Source organism: Apostichopus japonicus, chromosome 16 (genome assembly GCF_037975245.1).
Source record: "Apostichopus japonicus isolate 1M-3 chromosome 16, ASM3797524v1, whole genome shotgun sequence".
Classification (NCBI taxonomy): Eukaryota; Metazoa; Echinodermata; class Holothuroidea; order Aspidochirotida; family Stichopodidae; genus Apostichopus; species Apostichopus japonicus.
Genome location: NC_092576.1, coordinates 21,729,804 through 21,747,144, shown reverse-complemented (window position 1 = coordinate 21,747,144; position 17,341 = coordinate 21,729,804). Strand labels below are relative to the sequence as shown.

The following is a 17,341-nucleotide window of genomic DNA, read 5'->3' as shown; positions in this document are numbered from 1 at the left end:
CTATCTGAACACGAGGTAATACTATAATAAAAAAACCATAGTTGGATAGGCAAAGTACCCCCCTCTGTGTTGCGGAATCACAGAGTAATCAATCAGTAATCAGTAATCAGTAATCAATCAGAGATAGTGTTACGAAATCAATACACTCACCTCTGATCTTGCATTCTTGATATGTTCGTCTTGTGTTACACTACAGGTCAGCATTAAGTTGGTAATCATAATAGTATTAGTACTAGCAGTAAAGAATCCTGCAATAAGAAATAGTAAGCTGTCCTCCAATACGAAAATGTAATGATAACACTGCAGACCAATCTCAGTTCTGATCAGTGGCATTAGAAAATTACGCCAAGCCGTAGTGGAAAGTTCAGATCAGTATAGTGTAAAACAATATATCAGTAGTAGTAGTATACTGTGTTGGTATTGGTAGGACGCCTGGCTTACTTAAAAAACAGCTGCTGTGCTAGGCTACATTAATATAATCAACTGAATAACCTGCGAAGCTGCATGGACCGATGGTGAAAGATTAAACAACCGAGTCTACTAAAAGAGCTCGCAGAGCAGTAGTCAACATGCACGCAGGGCAATGCCCGATAATAAAGATAAAACCGCCGAAGTTCTATGCGGTACAAATGTACTAGAATAGCTAATGACTTAAACAGTGAATGCAAGCTGTGAGTAAAGCTTCACACGTTGCGGAGGTCTCAAGACAAGTCTTTCCAAAGTAAGGGAATATAACTTACTACAAACCTTCCAGTTGAGGTCGCAACCGACAAATGCCCAGGGTAACTAAAAATAACATAATTTTCTACAAATTTCAAATACAAATACGCGCGTGACACGGTAAATTTAGAAGAAATACACTATTGAAGGCATAATACAATTTAATGATATTTCATGAAATTTGTCAACAATAATATATCTACACTTGTTAACTTGAATTTTCGTTTTCTTTCCTTGTTACTCCATTTTGAGATTTTATATTTCAACTGTATATCACCCAAACTTTCATGGATATCGTTAAGGGTTAGCTAAACGATATCAACATATCATATAAGATGGAGTTGGGGGAAGGGGGTATGGGCGGGAGTAACCAATTTACTGTTCATGGGATATTTGAAGTTTCCATTGTTTGTACATTCCATCGATTCAACCACGAGGATTGTATAAATAATTCTATCTTTGAATACTGCCCTCTTTTATACCCTTCTCGTCATCTTCTCTGTCGTCCTTGGTATCCATCCAATCATCTCAGTGAGAAGTTCACCATTATGACGTCACTCATTGTTTAATGACGTCGCTCAGTGTTAGATGACGAGTCTAAAACTAATGTTGTCTTCTCTATAAATCTGATATATTATATCAGGTATTCATGCTATCAAGTTCGTTCATCTAACAGTACTTGACGAGTCCGTCTCCTTTATTGACTTTAGTGTGCTCAATGCAGATGTGCGTTTACTTGTCAGGAATAGGTTACTTTGATATTTGTGAAGACATAAAATTATAACTTATGTATTTTTTGCCTCGCCCTATTATATTTTCCTGAACACAGTTTCAACTTATCATGAAAATATTATTTTTCTTCCTTTCAGGCCTGTGACTATTACGGTATACTACCAGGAGAAGAGGTAAGAGAGACACAGATTCATGTTCCTGTTAATTAGTAACAGTAATTTAGTGGCAGGCAAGGAGGTGTTTATTACTGCGGAACAAAGAAATAAGACAAAAGATTATGATACCTTGTTTCTCATCAGGGAGGAAAGATTGATAACCGACATGAAAAGAACAGGGAATAAAGACAAACCAGTAACAAGTTATATCTCGTAATGATATCACTGTTTCAATATTAATTTAAGATACGGCTTATATAATCTTTCTTCCGTAAACAGAGTCACAGAAATGCTAATCAAAGAAACAGATATATATTTAATTACAACAAGGTTTAGTCAGATGTTATGAAAAATTACAAGCCAACACACTCACTCACAGAAAATTGGAATATTGTTTAAAAAAATATCAGGCTTCAACACCCCTCCCCCCTCTCATCACCGGTATTTTCGATATTTAATTATTAAAATCATTCTCTGCATGAGGTTGGGGACACACATAACCGGTAATTATGGGAGATATTAATTATTGAAATTGAAGAGATAAACTGGTCCGCTCTGTTGGTAATGTGAGTATGAGTGGATATATAGGAACAATATGATGTACTTTGTTGTGAGGATATCCGTTGAGTTATAGCATCATTATTATTCATAGTGAGAGCGTCCACTATTGTCATAACATGACTAACTTGGAGTAGAAGCCATTCACTTCGTAATGTGAGCATACCAAGCTGTTGTTATAAGCAGTGGCATAGGAAGGTACTTTTGAGTGGGGGGGCTGAAGACTGATGGCCGGCCTGGGGGAGGGGGTGTCCCCCTCCCCTTTGGATTTTTTTGCATTTCCAGGTGGCCTCAGATGCAATTTGGTGCAATATAGCACACTTCAACACCCACTCCATTTTGTAAATAATTTTGCATTTTCACCTGGCCTTAGATGCAATTTGGTGCTCCAAATGAGATTTTTTTCTGATTTGGAAATGAAAAAGGGGTTTTCTGACTTGCTGAGCGGGGGGGGCGGAATGATACTTCCGCCCCCCCGGTTCCTACGCCCTTGGTTATAAGAAAAGTATAGAAACAATATAAACAGTAAATGTGTTAGAATCTAAGGGATCACATGCACCAGTTAAGTTACAATGAGGGTCCCTTTAGACAAAACTGACATGATTACAACGGTGTAGGTATTAAATGAAGATGAACCTACGGGGATGTGAGGTGACTCCTCAACATATCCAACAAAAAGAGAAAAGAAAATAAAACACTGTAATTGGGCAAATGCTTCCCTCAGTTTTGATGTGTCCGGCCAGATCGAGAGAAATAGAAACACAATAGAGAAGAATGTTGTAGAAAAAATCTGATACTGTTAGAATTTAACCGTGCAATCGATGACCGATTTTATTCAATAAGGTAGTCATATTTAAAAAATAACAATTGAAATATTCAGTGTAAACGTTATGCTTCAATATTTTGCCTAAAATATTAACAACATATTTTTTTATTTGTGTCATCATATGTAATGACACCGGACTAGTCAAGCTAATAAGCAATATCCCTAGAGTCAGTATGTGTTAGTATTGAATAATGTCTAAGTTTTCCAGAATAAACACAGGAGCTGTTTTAAGGCATGTTATATCTAAATTACTGCAGCGCTCTTAAATGTTAGCTACCTTACACTTACAGCTAGCTAATGATAACACATGTTCCGACATAACAAAACACAAGGGTCAAACCCGGTCTAGCATGGTCAAGAGAACCAACTAAAATAACTATCCCATTATATGTCACGAATGATGACTTATTATAATGATTAGAATGTTAAACCTTGCAGCTCAATTAAAAATGGCGACTCCAGTTGACGAGACCAGTGTTACACTCTACATTAACAGACAACACAGTAACTACTGTAAATCTTTTGTACCACAGTAATAACTGGATCGTGCTATAAATCAGTAGCATGTACTATTAGGATGTCAGTGAGAACTGAAGATATGTTTAATCCCAACAAATCCAGCTTATTTTGGGGAGGATTACAATCCTGAGAGTACATGCTACCGATTTATCAGCATGATTCAGCTTTCACTCAGGGACAAAGCTTAAAGATTTACATTGTTTTACTGTTAACTCTGTGTGAATCGCTTCAGTGTTAAAACAGGTCGGAACATTCCACGAACTGCATGGTCCCAATGTGATAGCGCATTGGGTTATATTGGTTCATAGTGAAATGCCGGGGAAATTCCCTGGATAGGTCATTTGATGGTTACCGGCAGGGAAGACGATGGAGTGTAGAGATTAGTGAACTGATTCTTGTACAGTAATCCTGTTTTACACACAAGTCACTTTGATAGATAGGGAGAGGATTATATCATTGTGCTGTGCACATCAACATAAAAAGGTAAAATGGCTATGAATCAATATTGTGACTGATAAATAATTGTTCACACATATTATTCGGTGCTGTTATATTTATACAAATTTTCAAATTTCAAATATAACTGAGGGCTCCTCTGGAAAACAGTGCTGCACTGAGAAGGACTACCCTCATTAAAGATGACAATAATAAAAAATTAAGCTTTAACCAAAATCCAACCTCCACAAATGTGTCCTTCCAATTCCATGATATCAAAGGGACCACAGCATTAGTGACCATGGATTCATGGATTTAGCCTTCATGTGTATGTCATGTTCAATACCTACCACAGGATGTACCGGTGGGGTAACCCTTGCATTGGTTGCTAAAATGTAAAACTGAAACAAAGGTCTATAAATTAAAAAGAAGTGAAAATGAATTTCGTTGTAACCTAAATCGATTCTCTCTGAGATAACACTTCTTATGTGGCTGCATATGATAAATATTTACAACATTTAAATAAACTTCATTGTCTTTGTTTTTGGTTTCGATGATAATCGTAACCTTTGTAATCATGCGTGTGTGTATGTGTGTGTGTGTGCGTTTGTGACGCCCAGCTTGTAAACACGATATCTCAAGAAGGGAAGCTTGGACAGTTCTCATATTTGGTACATAGGAGTACCTTATTGAGTACAAGAAGCCTATTGTTTTTGGTGTAGGTCAGAGGTCATTTAAGGTCACCAGGGGTCAAATAGTGAAAAGCTTGTAAACATGATATCTCAAGAAACAAAGCTTGGATTGATTTCAATGCAATGGTATGTAGTTGACCACATAAAGTACAAAAAGCCTATCATTTTTTGTGGATGTCGAAGGTCATTTAGGGTCACCTGGGGTCAACTTGTAAAAACCTTTTCATAATATACGGTATCTCCCATCGTCCAGCCTATAAGTAGATGACATGGGCGATTCGCCTGATAAGAATAGGAGAGCCTATTGACAATTGAAAATGATCTTACGGGCATCCGTAGATTTGAATCTGAACTCGCGACAATAACCCCATTGACTTAACTGTGTCGCTAGAAGTCCTGAATTGCTATGTACATAGCTACATACATGTGTGTGTGTGTTACAGTGTCTTCCAAGGCTTGCTTGCAGACCATAGATATATAAAAGTGCTAGAGCTTCTGCAACACTTGTCACGCATCCGTATGGATATTTTGCTAAAGAGTTGGTGTGATTTCGATGGAATAGTGCACTTGAATGGCGAAGCATGCCTTCTCTAGAAAATATTTGTAGATCATTGGTAGTTCTGGTTGGATGTAAGTTGCACAGGTACCACGAATTTCAAAACATTTTTTGGCCAGCTGCCAAAGAGAAACTAGGTCAAGCACCTGTGAACTTGAGATTTGCTTTCACTTCATGGAGTTGGCTGTAATGTTGGCCTAGTTTTTCTCAATAATTTGTGAAACTACCATTGACAGGGTCTGACAAGTTTGATATTTTGGGACTAGTTGTGAATAATGGGGTAAGGGATTGTTTCAAAACATGACAGTCATGTGATCCAATGTCAACAAAGGTCAATCAGGGGTCAAAAACTAGTATTTTTGCAATAACTTTAGAACCAAATGTCCATCAAGGTTGGGAGTTACACTATTGTAATACAATAGTAGACCTGCATTTGGGTGACCTTTGACCTCAGGTTGACCTCCAGACCTGTATTAGCTTCTTTCAAGTTGATTCAAGTTTCGTGGGCATATTCCAATCTAAATTGTCCATAAGTGGACTCCTCTGCAACCTTGATGTGTGAAGTTATTAGAGATTTGGTTTGGTTTGTAATACTTGGTGTGCAGATTCATAACATTGAGTACAATAACCCTACTGTTTTTGATGGAGGTGTGTATAACCACGTATAGACTGACCTGTATTAGCATGCCATAGTGTTATTGTAACAGCTAGTTCTGGTTATACTAACAAGCAGAAGTCTAGTGCATTGAAGTCATCGAAACCTCAATGCATTTTGCATTCTGGTTGTGTTATCTTATACATATCTTTAACTGATTCTTTTCCCTCTTGTTTAGGGATTCGATGAGATTAGTTACTAGAGAAGCCTGACAAGGTTCCATTAACTGTAAGTCAATACAGCTGATTACACTCTTCTTTAGCATTTATAATTTGTTGAAATTCATTATGCATGTTATTTATAATTGTAAAATCTCAATATATTACAAAAATCTCCATATTAACCCGATTTGTTATCCCTATATCTGAGATTTTCTACTCTTATGTGGTCACTTTTGCAACTGCTTCAACTTCAATTGATTTTTTTATATGTTATATTAGCAAAGCTGATCCCTGATTAAATGTCTCAAAATTAGTGATAAGTTCATTTCTTTGACAGAAACAAAGGTATCTGTTTATTATTAAAATAATGTTGGATCCACGACTATCCTAGCATAAGAAAGGCATTGCTTAAAAAGTGATAAATTTTTTTATTTGCTAACATGTGTGTTATCACTAAAACGGATATGATAACGGTTAGTAAAATTCCACCTTTCCTCATCATATTATTAATTTATCGGCAAAAATGAGAGATTATCACGAGTCTTCCCTTAATACTAACAGGTCAAAAACTGTCAGTAAACATTTGAAGATTAATAAGGAAACGACAATGTGCGATATGGTGACGTCACTCAATTAGACGACACACAGGAAATAATATAACATGTGGAAAAGAAGAGAGTTAAATATAAGCAAGTTATATCTGAGCATGGTAATGGCTCGTCAGCTCTTTGTCATATGTGACCTAATTAGGGACATACAATTTCATTTTTAAATGAAGTGAGGTGAGATCAGGAAGAGGAGAAATGAATACAGATTTATGAATTAACATAGGGATGTCAAGGTCAGCAGGTTACGATACTGTTTCTAAACACAAACATGTTAAAGAACATCATCTTGTTCAATTTCTGTTTCCTTAAAATTCGTCTTCTGTAACAAATAATCTCTTTTGCATAAAACCAATAATTACGAGAGTAAAGTATGCTTTAAGAGCAAATTAAATCTCTCGTTGAAGTTTTTCCAGGGGGCGGGTTGGGTTAGAATGGGGGTTGTATTGGTGTTACCTTCCCATTGTTCTACAAATGAGTATTTTTCTCGACCCATTATTCTAACAACAATTTCACCAAATATATATCATTTTATCTTTCTATTACAGCAATGCAAAATGCATGTTAATCTGGCTTGACCAATCACCAGCAGGACTGTAACGTCATTCAATCTATTCTCAAATGATGCCGCTAATTTCATTGGGAAAGGATCTACTTAAGAGATTAGGTTGTAAACTGTTAATATCTCCCAAATACTACAAACATTGCTAGATAGACCTCCAGTATAATACACATGCAACTAGTCTAGTATGATTGTGAAGTCATCAAATGCCTATATTCTCAAGACAATGACATGATGACTTGATCAACACATTCACTTTGAAAGGATATTGTAGAGTGATCAGGTTGTGCAATAATACTAATAACTCCATATAATACATAGAAGTGAAATTTGAAAGATGACTGTTCAAGTTACATTTTGTGTTAAAGGATGACCTTAGGTGGAATTTTAGTCTTCAGATGTTAAAGTCCAAAAAAAAGGATTGTTATTAATGGTTCTTTAGCTTTTCTGGTTATGTTACATGTTTATATAGGTTACTTTATATTTTATTGTAGAGTGTACACGAAATAACTTCTTACGTTTTATTAGTAACATTACTGTCCACATATACTTTCTTTACTAACTCTAAATTCGTTTCCAACTTGCAAAGAGCCAATCAATCTTCTAATGATGTCATCCATCATCCAATACGTCATCAGTATATGAGTCTATTTTGTCTGTTAATTGGATGTCAACTATTGAGAGAGGGAAGAATGAGAACACAATCCCGATCGTACTCTTCGTGTGTAATTGGAGGGGCGGGGTGTGGAGAGGGGAGGTGTGGTGTGGGGAGGGGAGGTGATGTTGAAGGAAATAGATGACTTACCCAGCACAATGGTGACCAAGTATATGTTATATTACACATTTGCACCACCACTAGAACTCTAATTTGTAGAATGGGAATTAATCTCAATGTGCAGTAGTTTTTATATTTAATATTAATATGTAACAAAGATTATGTTATTTGCGTAGATGAAGAGAAATACTTTGCTAAGGAAATGCATTGAAATTTCAGCACGATGATCAGAAAATGTTTCTCTTTCATCATCCAAACACTTTTTTTTTTTACCAGAATTATTCTTTTAATTTCTGTAAATTATATCATTCCATTTTGAGAGATACTTTTTCTTCACTCATATTTCTGTCATATGAGCCAAAGATAATAGTTTGGTTTGTGTTTCATTTCATTTCAACGTTTTGCTTCTTTTACTATTGTTTTCTTCATTTCATCATTTTATTACTGTTTTGTGTTATAAACGATTCTACATGGGTTCAATTCATGCACTTTTAATTCTTGTAATATTAATTCCATTATGATCGTTCCTAGTACACCTTCTATGATGATAAATCATATGGTGGTGGATGTTACTTAATGTATATGATGATAAGATGTACAATAATGAAGGTAATATCCTGTTCATAAAATTAAGTAAGCTTCAATTTCAAAGCTCTGTATATTTTCATTATTTTCATTATTGTTTTATTACGTGTTGTACATGATTCTATAGTTGTTTGACTATCGTACTGCTTAATGGAGTTAAGTTCTATTAATTCCATTTATACCCGCTATGAAGACAATCACATGACGTGGCTATTACGTAATCAATATGATTATAATATGCTAATAATGAAGGCAGGTATATTATATGCGTTTATTTAACCTCAATTTCAACGATCTCTTTTGGTTTGTTATACTTTTCATTTTATATCTTTATATTTTTTTAAATGAATAATAACTCATTCTTGATCTGTTTATTGTAATTCAGCTTTTCTTTCCTTCCTTAAGTTAATCTGGTATAATTATACAGTGTTGTTTATGTATGTTGCACCCCTCACACGCAGCCTCCACGCTAAATGAATATAACATAAAAGCTGACAATATTTACTGGAAATAATTACCACAAAGATAACGGCATTAAATCACTGAGCTACAAGATCTCTTTAAAGTATAACATTTACTTTCAAGGAAGTGAATAATCAATTTGTTTGCGGTTTGGTTAGGACTTTTCTCTGATTGCGCATAAGTGTATATCATTTCGTCAACTAAAGAAACAACTAGTCCTAAGGCATCCCTTACCTTTATTGACAGATCAGTGTAGCTTGTTCATCACTCTCTTCAAGTAATGCTATGATATATGATAACTACCTAATATCATGAAATATGTAGCATTTTACATGTATTGGTCATGTATAATGTCATGGGAAGAAAATTAAAAGAAAACTAACCAATGTTATGTTGTCAACAGTATTATCTTTGTTATCTATGTCTAACATAATGAACTCTGTTTCAAGTTCTAGAAACGAACTTGTTATACTGAGCCAGTGGCGAGCTTAGAATTTCAAAGGTGGGGAGAGGATTTCCAAATTCTCCCCGACAGAATTGCATGAAGGATTTTATAAAGGACGGGTGTTCCCATGGGGTCATTGAAACCGATCCCGTGTGAAGGGGGCTAGGGATCCCCCATCCCCCAAAATAAAGACATCTAATGGTGCATTCTGAGATATATTTAGACTTTTGTTTAGGTCGTTATAAGTAGCTCTAAACGGAAGGTTGTGTCAATAAAAATATTAAATTCAAAAATGTCTCCCCTGAATTAAAAGAAATAGACTTCAAATGGTGCAGTCTATGGCATACTTAGACTATAGATTAGGTATATACAATTATACATAGACATTGAAGTAGGAAGAATGACGTCATGCGACATATACTGAAATTACCCATTCTACTGGTGGCGTTCTGCTTGTATGGCAAAGACAGTACCGGTGTGTAATCATCTAAAGCCTAATGACAAAAATTATTACCACCTCATTTTACTTAAAACTGTAACCCTAACAGGAGCGGATCCAGAGGGGGGTCCGGACCCCCCCTCCCCCTGCTCTTGGCCAAAAAACAAACAAAAAAAGAGAGAAAAAAATAATTTAAATTAAACGCCAATTTTAAACATGAAGGACGTCAGAAGGGCAGTTATCCTTACAATTCAGCCAGGTGTGTCTTTTCCGTCAAATGAACTATATAGTGTGCACACGTGCCAAAAATGCCTAAAAATCAGACCGAAAAGTTTCAAAATTGAGGTGTTTGAATTTTTTGGGAGGTGAGGTGGCAGAGCGGTAGACTGCATAGGATGGGCCAACGAATTCTTCATGAGAGATCGTTTTCTGCGGCGAGAAGGCATAAAACTGTTCTCCGATCAACAATGGGCGAGGAACGTCTCACAGCTCTTGTTCTCATGAACACGTATTATAACACTCCTAAAACTAGCTAACTCGTACTGATGCAGATACATTCGAGTGAGTTTTTGTAGGTGCTTTGCATGGCTAAATTGAAGGGGGTTTCCTGTTGTACTTAAATATCCAAGAATTTCACAATGGATAGAGGGAAACCCACTCCCCTTAGACCCTAGGATCACTGGAGGCCAAACCTCTCACCCTTCCAGAATCCTGGATCCGGCCCTGCATCAAACAGTGGTGACGGAACGGGAGGGGGATTGGGGGCTATAGGCATTATGATTTTTGTATCATATCAACTCATCTGATATGAATTACCTTATTTCATAGATTGGTTTTTTCTTATCAATTGAGAAATTGCAGACATGAGATCCATATTTTCAGGCTAGGTACATGCAGCATAGAAAACTCGGGAAGTACAGTTTCCGGCCATCGGGGGGGGGGGGAGTTTGTAAAGCCAAAGATTTTCTGGTGTGCTCCGGGCCAACCGATGTTGGCGCTCCGCTCAGATAGTCTTACTTTCAGGCGCGGCTGGACCAGTCAGACCCCCCCCCCTCCGTCACAAATCCTGCATCCGCCCCTGCCTAATGATATGGACATGTCAGAATAATACGGGATGACGGTTATAATGTCCTGGGCTTATCACTAACAATTTAATACTAGAAAAATAGGTTACTACCTACTTTGCAACTTTAAACTGAAAACATGCATGCACAAATATGTACAATGCAAAGCGCCCTCACTTTTTTCAAGGCTACGCTGCTTTAACACACGGCGATACACTGTGTCAGCTTTCTTCCTAGTTCAATTTCTATGGGAATATATAAGTCACCTTAAATCGAAGTTGTTTCTCATAAATAATGTGTTGTTGGCTGAAAGAAACCTGTAGTAGTGGCCCATTCTTCCCGGCTGAATGCAAACAGTGTACGTTGAGAGTAAACAACCCTGTCATATACTATATATTTTTAGCAATTTATTAATTGTCAAATGTAAGTCTATCTAAAGTCTCGTGAGAAGAGTATCATATCCTTGACATTGATTAACCTTCAAATGTGTATACTCAAGACCTAAACACATATGAATCTAAACTTACAAATCCTGCATGTCTCACGTACAGTACAAAATAGTTTGCTCAGATCAATCATATTTAAATGTTAACGTTTTGTCATGTTCGTTTTGTCATGTGTTTTGTCATGTGTGTTAACGGAATGTCCCTTATAACGTCTCCATTTTACACTGCGATGAAACAGCCATACGAAACTTCAGACCTTGCTATCATAAGGCTTTGTCTTAAAGAGGTTTTTGGTTTCGATGATAATAGTAACCTATGTAGTCATGTAAGCGGATGGGTGCGTGTGTGGGCGGGTCAGGGGAATACAGCCTAGAGATCCTTTATACTGAAGGAACTCTAACACAGCCAAGGGACTGATAACGTCATAAAGGAGGACATTTGACATAATCGCACACAGGTCCGAATTGGTTCTTTACGGGCCTAACTGGTGTTTTAGGAAGTTATCGGGCGACCGAATGGACTTGAGAATCGAATCAATTTTCCTTTATTATTCTCCTTGCTGACCTGCATGTATGATGATTGTTTTTTTAAAGTGTGTCCTACTTCGAACGATAGCTATCTCATATTGAGTAATCTTTGATGGGTCTTTTAAAATTGTTCAAAACCGCAATACCGTTAAGCAAAAATGTCGTCAGCCATCCATTGAGCTGGAAGCGTCCAACAACTATAACATCATCACTAGGACATTCCAAAGTCCTCTCCATCTTTACAGCACGCCGCACTGCATTTTATAACCTCAAGAGGGACTTGCTTTTCCCTCTTTCTCAACACCCCCACCCTCTCATCTACCCATACCTCCAACACCATTCATATAATGTCGCTTCAGTCCGCAGAGCAGAGAAATTCCCCCACACATAACCACCACCAGTGGGGAGAGTATGCTGTGTGCTTCCATGCATGGTAGGTCACTGTGTTCATTTGTATCAGAGATGAACATTTTGCTTCATTTATCAATGGAGAGCACATGCCGATGAAATTACAACACAGTGATCGATAGCTTGCATGTGTTACCCCGTTCAGAATGTTTTACACGTCAATCAACCACCAACCCAAATATGTCTCAATAAAACTTTCACCTCCTATATACACTGAGCAGCCAATTAAAAAGGAAATCTGGACCACGACATGAAACATTGCCAAGCGCTCATCGCCCTGAGTATCAGTAGTGAAAGATGTCTTTTTGGAGCTTCTATATACACATTTAATACAGTGTGTATCAAGTAATGAATAAAATAGCCAATGGGTTCTATATAGGAATATATAGTCTAAGATAGAGTCAGAGAAGCAGGGGTGGAGTAATCTAATTTCAATCAAGTGTCCACTTTACTTGACACAATCAAAGCCATACAGGAATGATTGAGCAATTGGGAATTAAGAGTAAATTGGTCTTCACCCTCGGAAAACTTGTAACAGAAAGCATAATTCATGCCAAATAAAACTAGAAATGAAATGACCATCAAAAATATGATGGATGCATGCCAACCCGCTTAACCTATATGAAATATTTTTATATAACTCATTGATTGTAACAAACGTCAGAATATATTGGCTTCCGTACTGCTCTCAGCGAGAACTGTATTACATACCACTGAACCATGTTAAGACTCATCAATCAAAACGGCTGGACTATTAAGCTCATCAGAAGCAACCCAAAATTCAACGAACAGTATAAAAAAATAACAATTTTCTAGGGTAAATGGTGTCGGATATCATCCATGGAAGGGAGGGGGTCCATTTTTTATGAGAATTTTCTTTGGTTAAGTAATTAGAATTCCGAATATAATTATGGACTTACATTAACAGAAGACTGAACTAAAGTTACGAAGCCACATCAATTTAACCGTATGAGCATGTCAGATGTGCTGAAACATGGCCTTTTAAAGCAGAGGTATTTATAGAAACATTAGCAGCATTAACAACCACTGGCAAAAAGGTGCAACATACATCATATCCGTGACACAACATTAGTTTCTCAAACAACAGTGATCGTAACAACGAAATGATTTCAAGCACAAAATTGGGGGTCCATGAATGTGTTTGTGAAAATTCATCATTTTATATTGCAAAAGTTTACAAAATTGTTCAAATGTACAAACAGAAATAAGGAAGACAGTTTGCCAATGACAATTTAAACGGAAATGAAAATGAACAGGAAAAGTCCACAGAAATGTGAAAGATTGCGATCGAGCTTTCTGCAAGAAGACATTTATGTTTGTTTACTGTAATTTGATAATGTCAGAGCCAAGAAATGAATTCAAAAAAGAAATAGCTGACGGGAGAAAGAAAGAAACAAAGCAAAGGACAAACTCTAAGTAAATTTGCAGACGAAACAATTTAGAGATGTTAGTTGAATTTTTCGAGTCAGAGTTAGTCTGTAACATAAGGCTGATTGCGTGCACACACATACGCCGACACGCGTAATTTGACTAAACCGAACCCAAAAGTGAACTGTGTTGTTAGCATGCAGGTTTATCTACAGATTCTAAAATGTGAAAGCATCTTAATTTTTTGGGGGGTTACACGTGACTAACAGTCAATGCCCCCCCCCACCCACACCCTCTCTCTCAAATTTGGGGAATATGCTGTAAACTTGTATTCAGCATTCGATCTTATCTTATAAACATTACTTAGAGAGCCAACGCCCTTTTGGACAATGTGTGACAATATGGCACTTCAAAGCACTTTTATTGACTGTATGAACTTCCAGTTTCTATTGGGTATATGTTTGGAAGTACTGTACACTTTGCACTGTCAGTATGATATAAACTGGAATCATAATGACTATTTTAGTAAATATTTTATTTAAGTTTAGTCAGGCTGGAATGAAAAACTCTTCTTTTCTTTCCATTTCCTTTTTTTGTTCAGGTTTATTTTCTTTCCTTATCATTGTTATTAGACCATCTTCCTTATCGAATTCAATTTTTGTTTCCTTTTCTATTTCTTCTTTTTAACTTCAACCTTTTAAGCAGTTGAAGTTCATCAGTTAAAGTGACTGGACTATTATAGTCTAACTCACCGACTATTAGATCAATTCCATCAGATGTAACACTAAAGACATTTTATGGCCCTCACATGGCATATGTTAACAATGCATAAACAAATGTGTCGAGCACAGATGGTGCTCAATGTCATTCAACGATGCTCTCTGTTGTTCATATGATTAACAAGAACATAATGTTTTTGGCTGAATTATTAAAATTGATAGAAGAGTGGAATAACCTTAAGCTTTAGATGCAATGAGGAAGTGATGTCATCATCAATGTAAGCCTTAAAACAGCTATGCAGAGATTTAGCATATTTTAATGCTTAAGATCTATAGGATCTCTATTTGGAAACACTATCAGCACTCTCTTTTTCTTTATTATCAAGACAAAAGCTTCGCCTTAAAGTTATTTTGCAAGGTCTTAAAGATGATCCCTTTATATCATCTTACAGTATCCTGAATCTTCCCAACTGACATTCAAGATGAATATACCCAGTGACCAGTGTTGTAGCCAGGAGAAAGTGAGTGCTGGCTAATTTGAAGAGAGTGGCGGCTAATTTGTCTGACGATGGCGAGCGAAGCCAGCCCGCGAGCATAGCTAGCCCTCCTCTGCATGAGGTCCAGGGGCCCTTGGAGGGGTTCGAGGGGCAAAGCCCCCGAAGCTACAGGGTTTTAGTTGATTTCAATGGCTAAAGGTGGCTCTATTCTACCCCTATTTTTTTCACCTGACAGTCTTTGTGAATAGCTAAAATTAGGTATGTTATTCAATACACCCTACGCCCCACAGACATCACTGAACCTAACACCCTACGCCCACCGGCATCACTGAACGAAAAAACCCATGCCTAGTAAAGCCCTCACAAGTCACAATTACATATTAATTATCATTGTAATTTGTATTGTACAAGGAAAGGCTTAATATATATGGTTTTGCATTTCACAAATTCTCAATGTTTGTATACCGTTTTGTATGATTCAGTGCTGGATTGTATCGCTTGATCCACAGCACCTGTGCAGGTGTTTGCAATAAAAAAAATCTTGTTCTTGGCAACTTACTTTTTGAGTTTTCGTGATTTATTTTACTCAGAACTTCAGAAGCCTCGACCATACCATCCTTTGAAACTTCAACAGGCTTCATCCGTTTTCTACCACATTTTTCGATTTTGCAGCAAGGAGTTCAGCCTTCACCGAGTCGTTATGCTCTATTGACTGTTCATGCTCCTTTTTAGTTTGTAATCTTATCCTAACACTTGGTGTTTTGTTCCATGCATTGCGACCAAAAGGCATTTTGTTAAGCTTTTGGCAATAAGTACAGTACATACCTTCATTTGGAACATATTTCAGCCATGGCCGATTCGTTTTCCACACCGACAGGAATTTGGTTGCAAGCTTTCTCTTTTTTTGAAGTCTTACTAGACTGTGCACTAACAGTACTAGAACTGGGTTCATCATGTGCGACGTCCGATTCAGTAGTATAGTCAGTAGTGGGAAGTTCGGCATACTGCGAAGATCGGCCACCCTAAGAAATACACGATTTTAAAAAGACAACTGACAGGAAGAGCCAAATTTCACCAAAAAGTACGAAGCTACAGTTATTTTCTCTCCAAAATGGCCCGTGTGCAAGAAATTACTTACATATTAGTCAATAAAATGACGGAGATCTATGAAGTCTGTTATAATTACTGAAAAAGCAACTGCGCCACCAATTTTATCACCAGCGCCGCACTGTGGGTTGCGTGTCCGAACTTCGCAATACTCTAGCAAGAAATACCAGTTCCACAATCACGAAGAATCTTCTTGGAAAACAACGTGAAAACAGTTTGCAGGAAAGAAAGTTTGGCCGTGTATCGTACTATAACAAAATTCTCCCACCATATGAAGTATATTTTCAAATGATTTATACCAGAAGATTTAGTTTTGGGGTGTTTTAAGTCTTAAGTGGCCGAACTTCGAAGTCACCATCCTACCGGGGGGTATGTTCAATAATTACTGCCATTTCGCGGAACTGGTGTTCCACAGTCCTCTGCTTCTGTTTCTGCTTCTGTAGGATACTCGTTAAAAAAAAAACCTCTCGGGTATCACGAGGATGTTGGTGTGCAGCGCAGCAGTGCTAATAACAATGCATGGGCAATCTTGTCTTAAACACCTCAAGACTAGGGCTCTCTTTAACGGCCAAGGATAATGTATTCCAGTCTTTCATGGTCCTAGGATAGAAGCTATACTGAAAAGCACGATGATTATGTGGAATTTGAGTATAGCGACCACGCCTCTATCTCATGATCATTGTGCCCAGCCCATAGAAACTAATCAATTTCTATGGCCCAGCGTCAGTCGCGGCCGCTAAATCGGCTTCCTCTTAACTTCTACTACTACTGGCCCGACCGGGAAAAAACTATTAATATTGCGCTGCGACATATTGCGATAAATATTTTGAAACCCGCCCAAAAATGCTTAACAGAAACCTAAACTTTTCGACGATTGCGATACAAATTTCCGAATGTACGAGCGAAATGTCGTTGTTGTCAGCGAAACGTTGTTGTCAGAGTAAATATGTGTGTGGTTGCTCTCTCGTACGTATCATTTACACGTGTACTAATGCAGCTGTTATGATTACCGTGTCTGCGCTTGTGAGTCATGGCTCGCTCGTTGCGTTGATGATTGATCATAGTTTCGTTGTATTAATAGTTACCCGGGTTTTTATTTGGTTTTGTTCAGGCTAGAGAATCGGACTACAGTATTCTAAATTCTGATTCAGAATAGTAATATTTTGAGTAAATTTGTGAACAAATTTGGACTTTAAAAGTCAAATATTTGGCATATTGTGTGTGTTAGATGGAACACAGTCAAATGAGCCATTTTGGACAGAATTCCTAATTGAAGCAAATACAGTAATACAAAGATCGGAG

General features: G+C 37.2%; 1 protein-coding gene across 1 annotated transcript in view; it reads left to right on the top strand.

Annotated features, from left to right (window-relative positions):
- Positions 1-9,384, top strand: part of LOC139982813 (uncharacterized) — an 890,000-nt gene extending 880,616 nt beyond the window's left edge. Inside the window, exons 85-87 of the mRNA XM_071995913.1 lie at positions 1,590-1,625; positions 6,027-6,076; positions 7,163-9,384. Coding sequence (XP_071852014.1) covers positions 1,590-1,625; positions 6,027-6,050 — 60 coding nt within the window. The 3' untranslated portion in view covers positions 6,051-6,076; positions 7,163-9,384. The remainder of the gene's footprint in view (positions 1-1,589; positions 1,626-6,026; positions 6,077-7,162) is intronic.
- Positions 9,385-17,341: the final 7,957 nt, after the last annotated feature.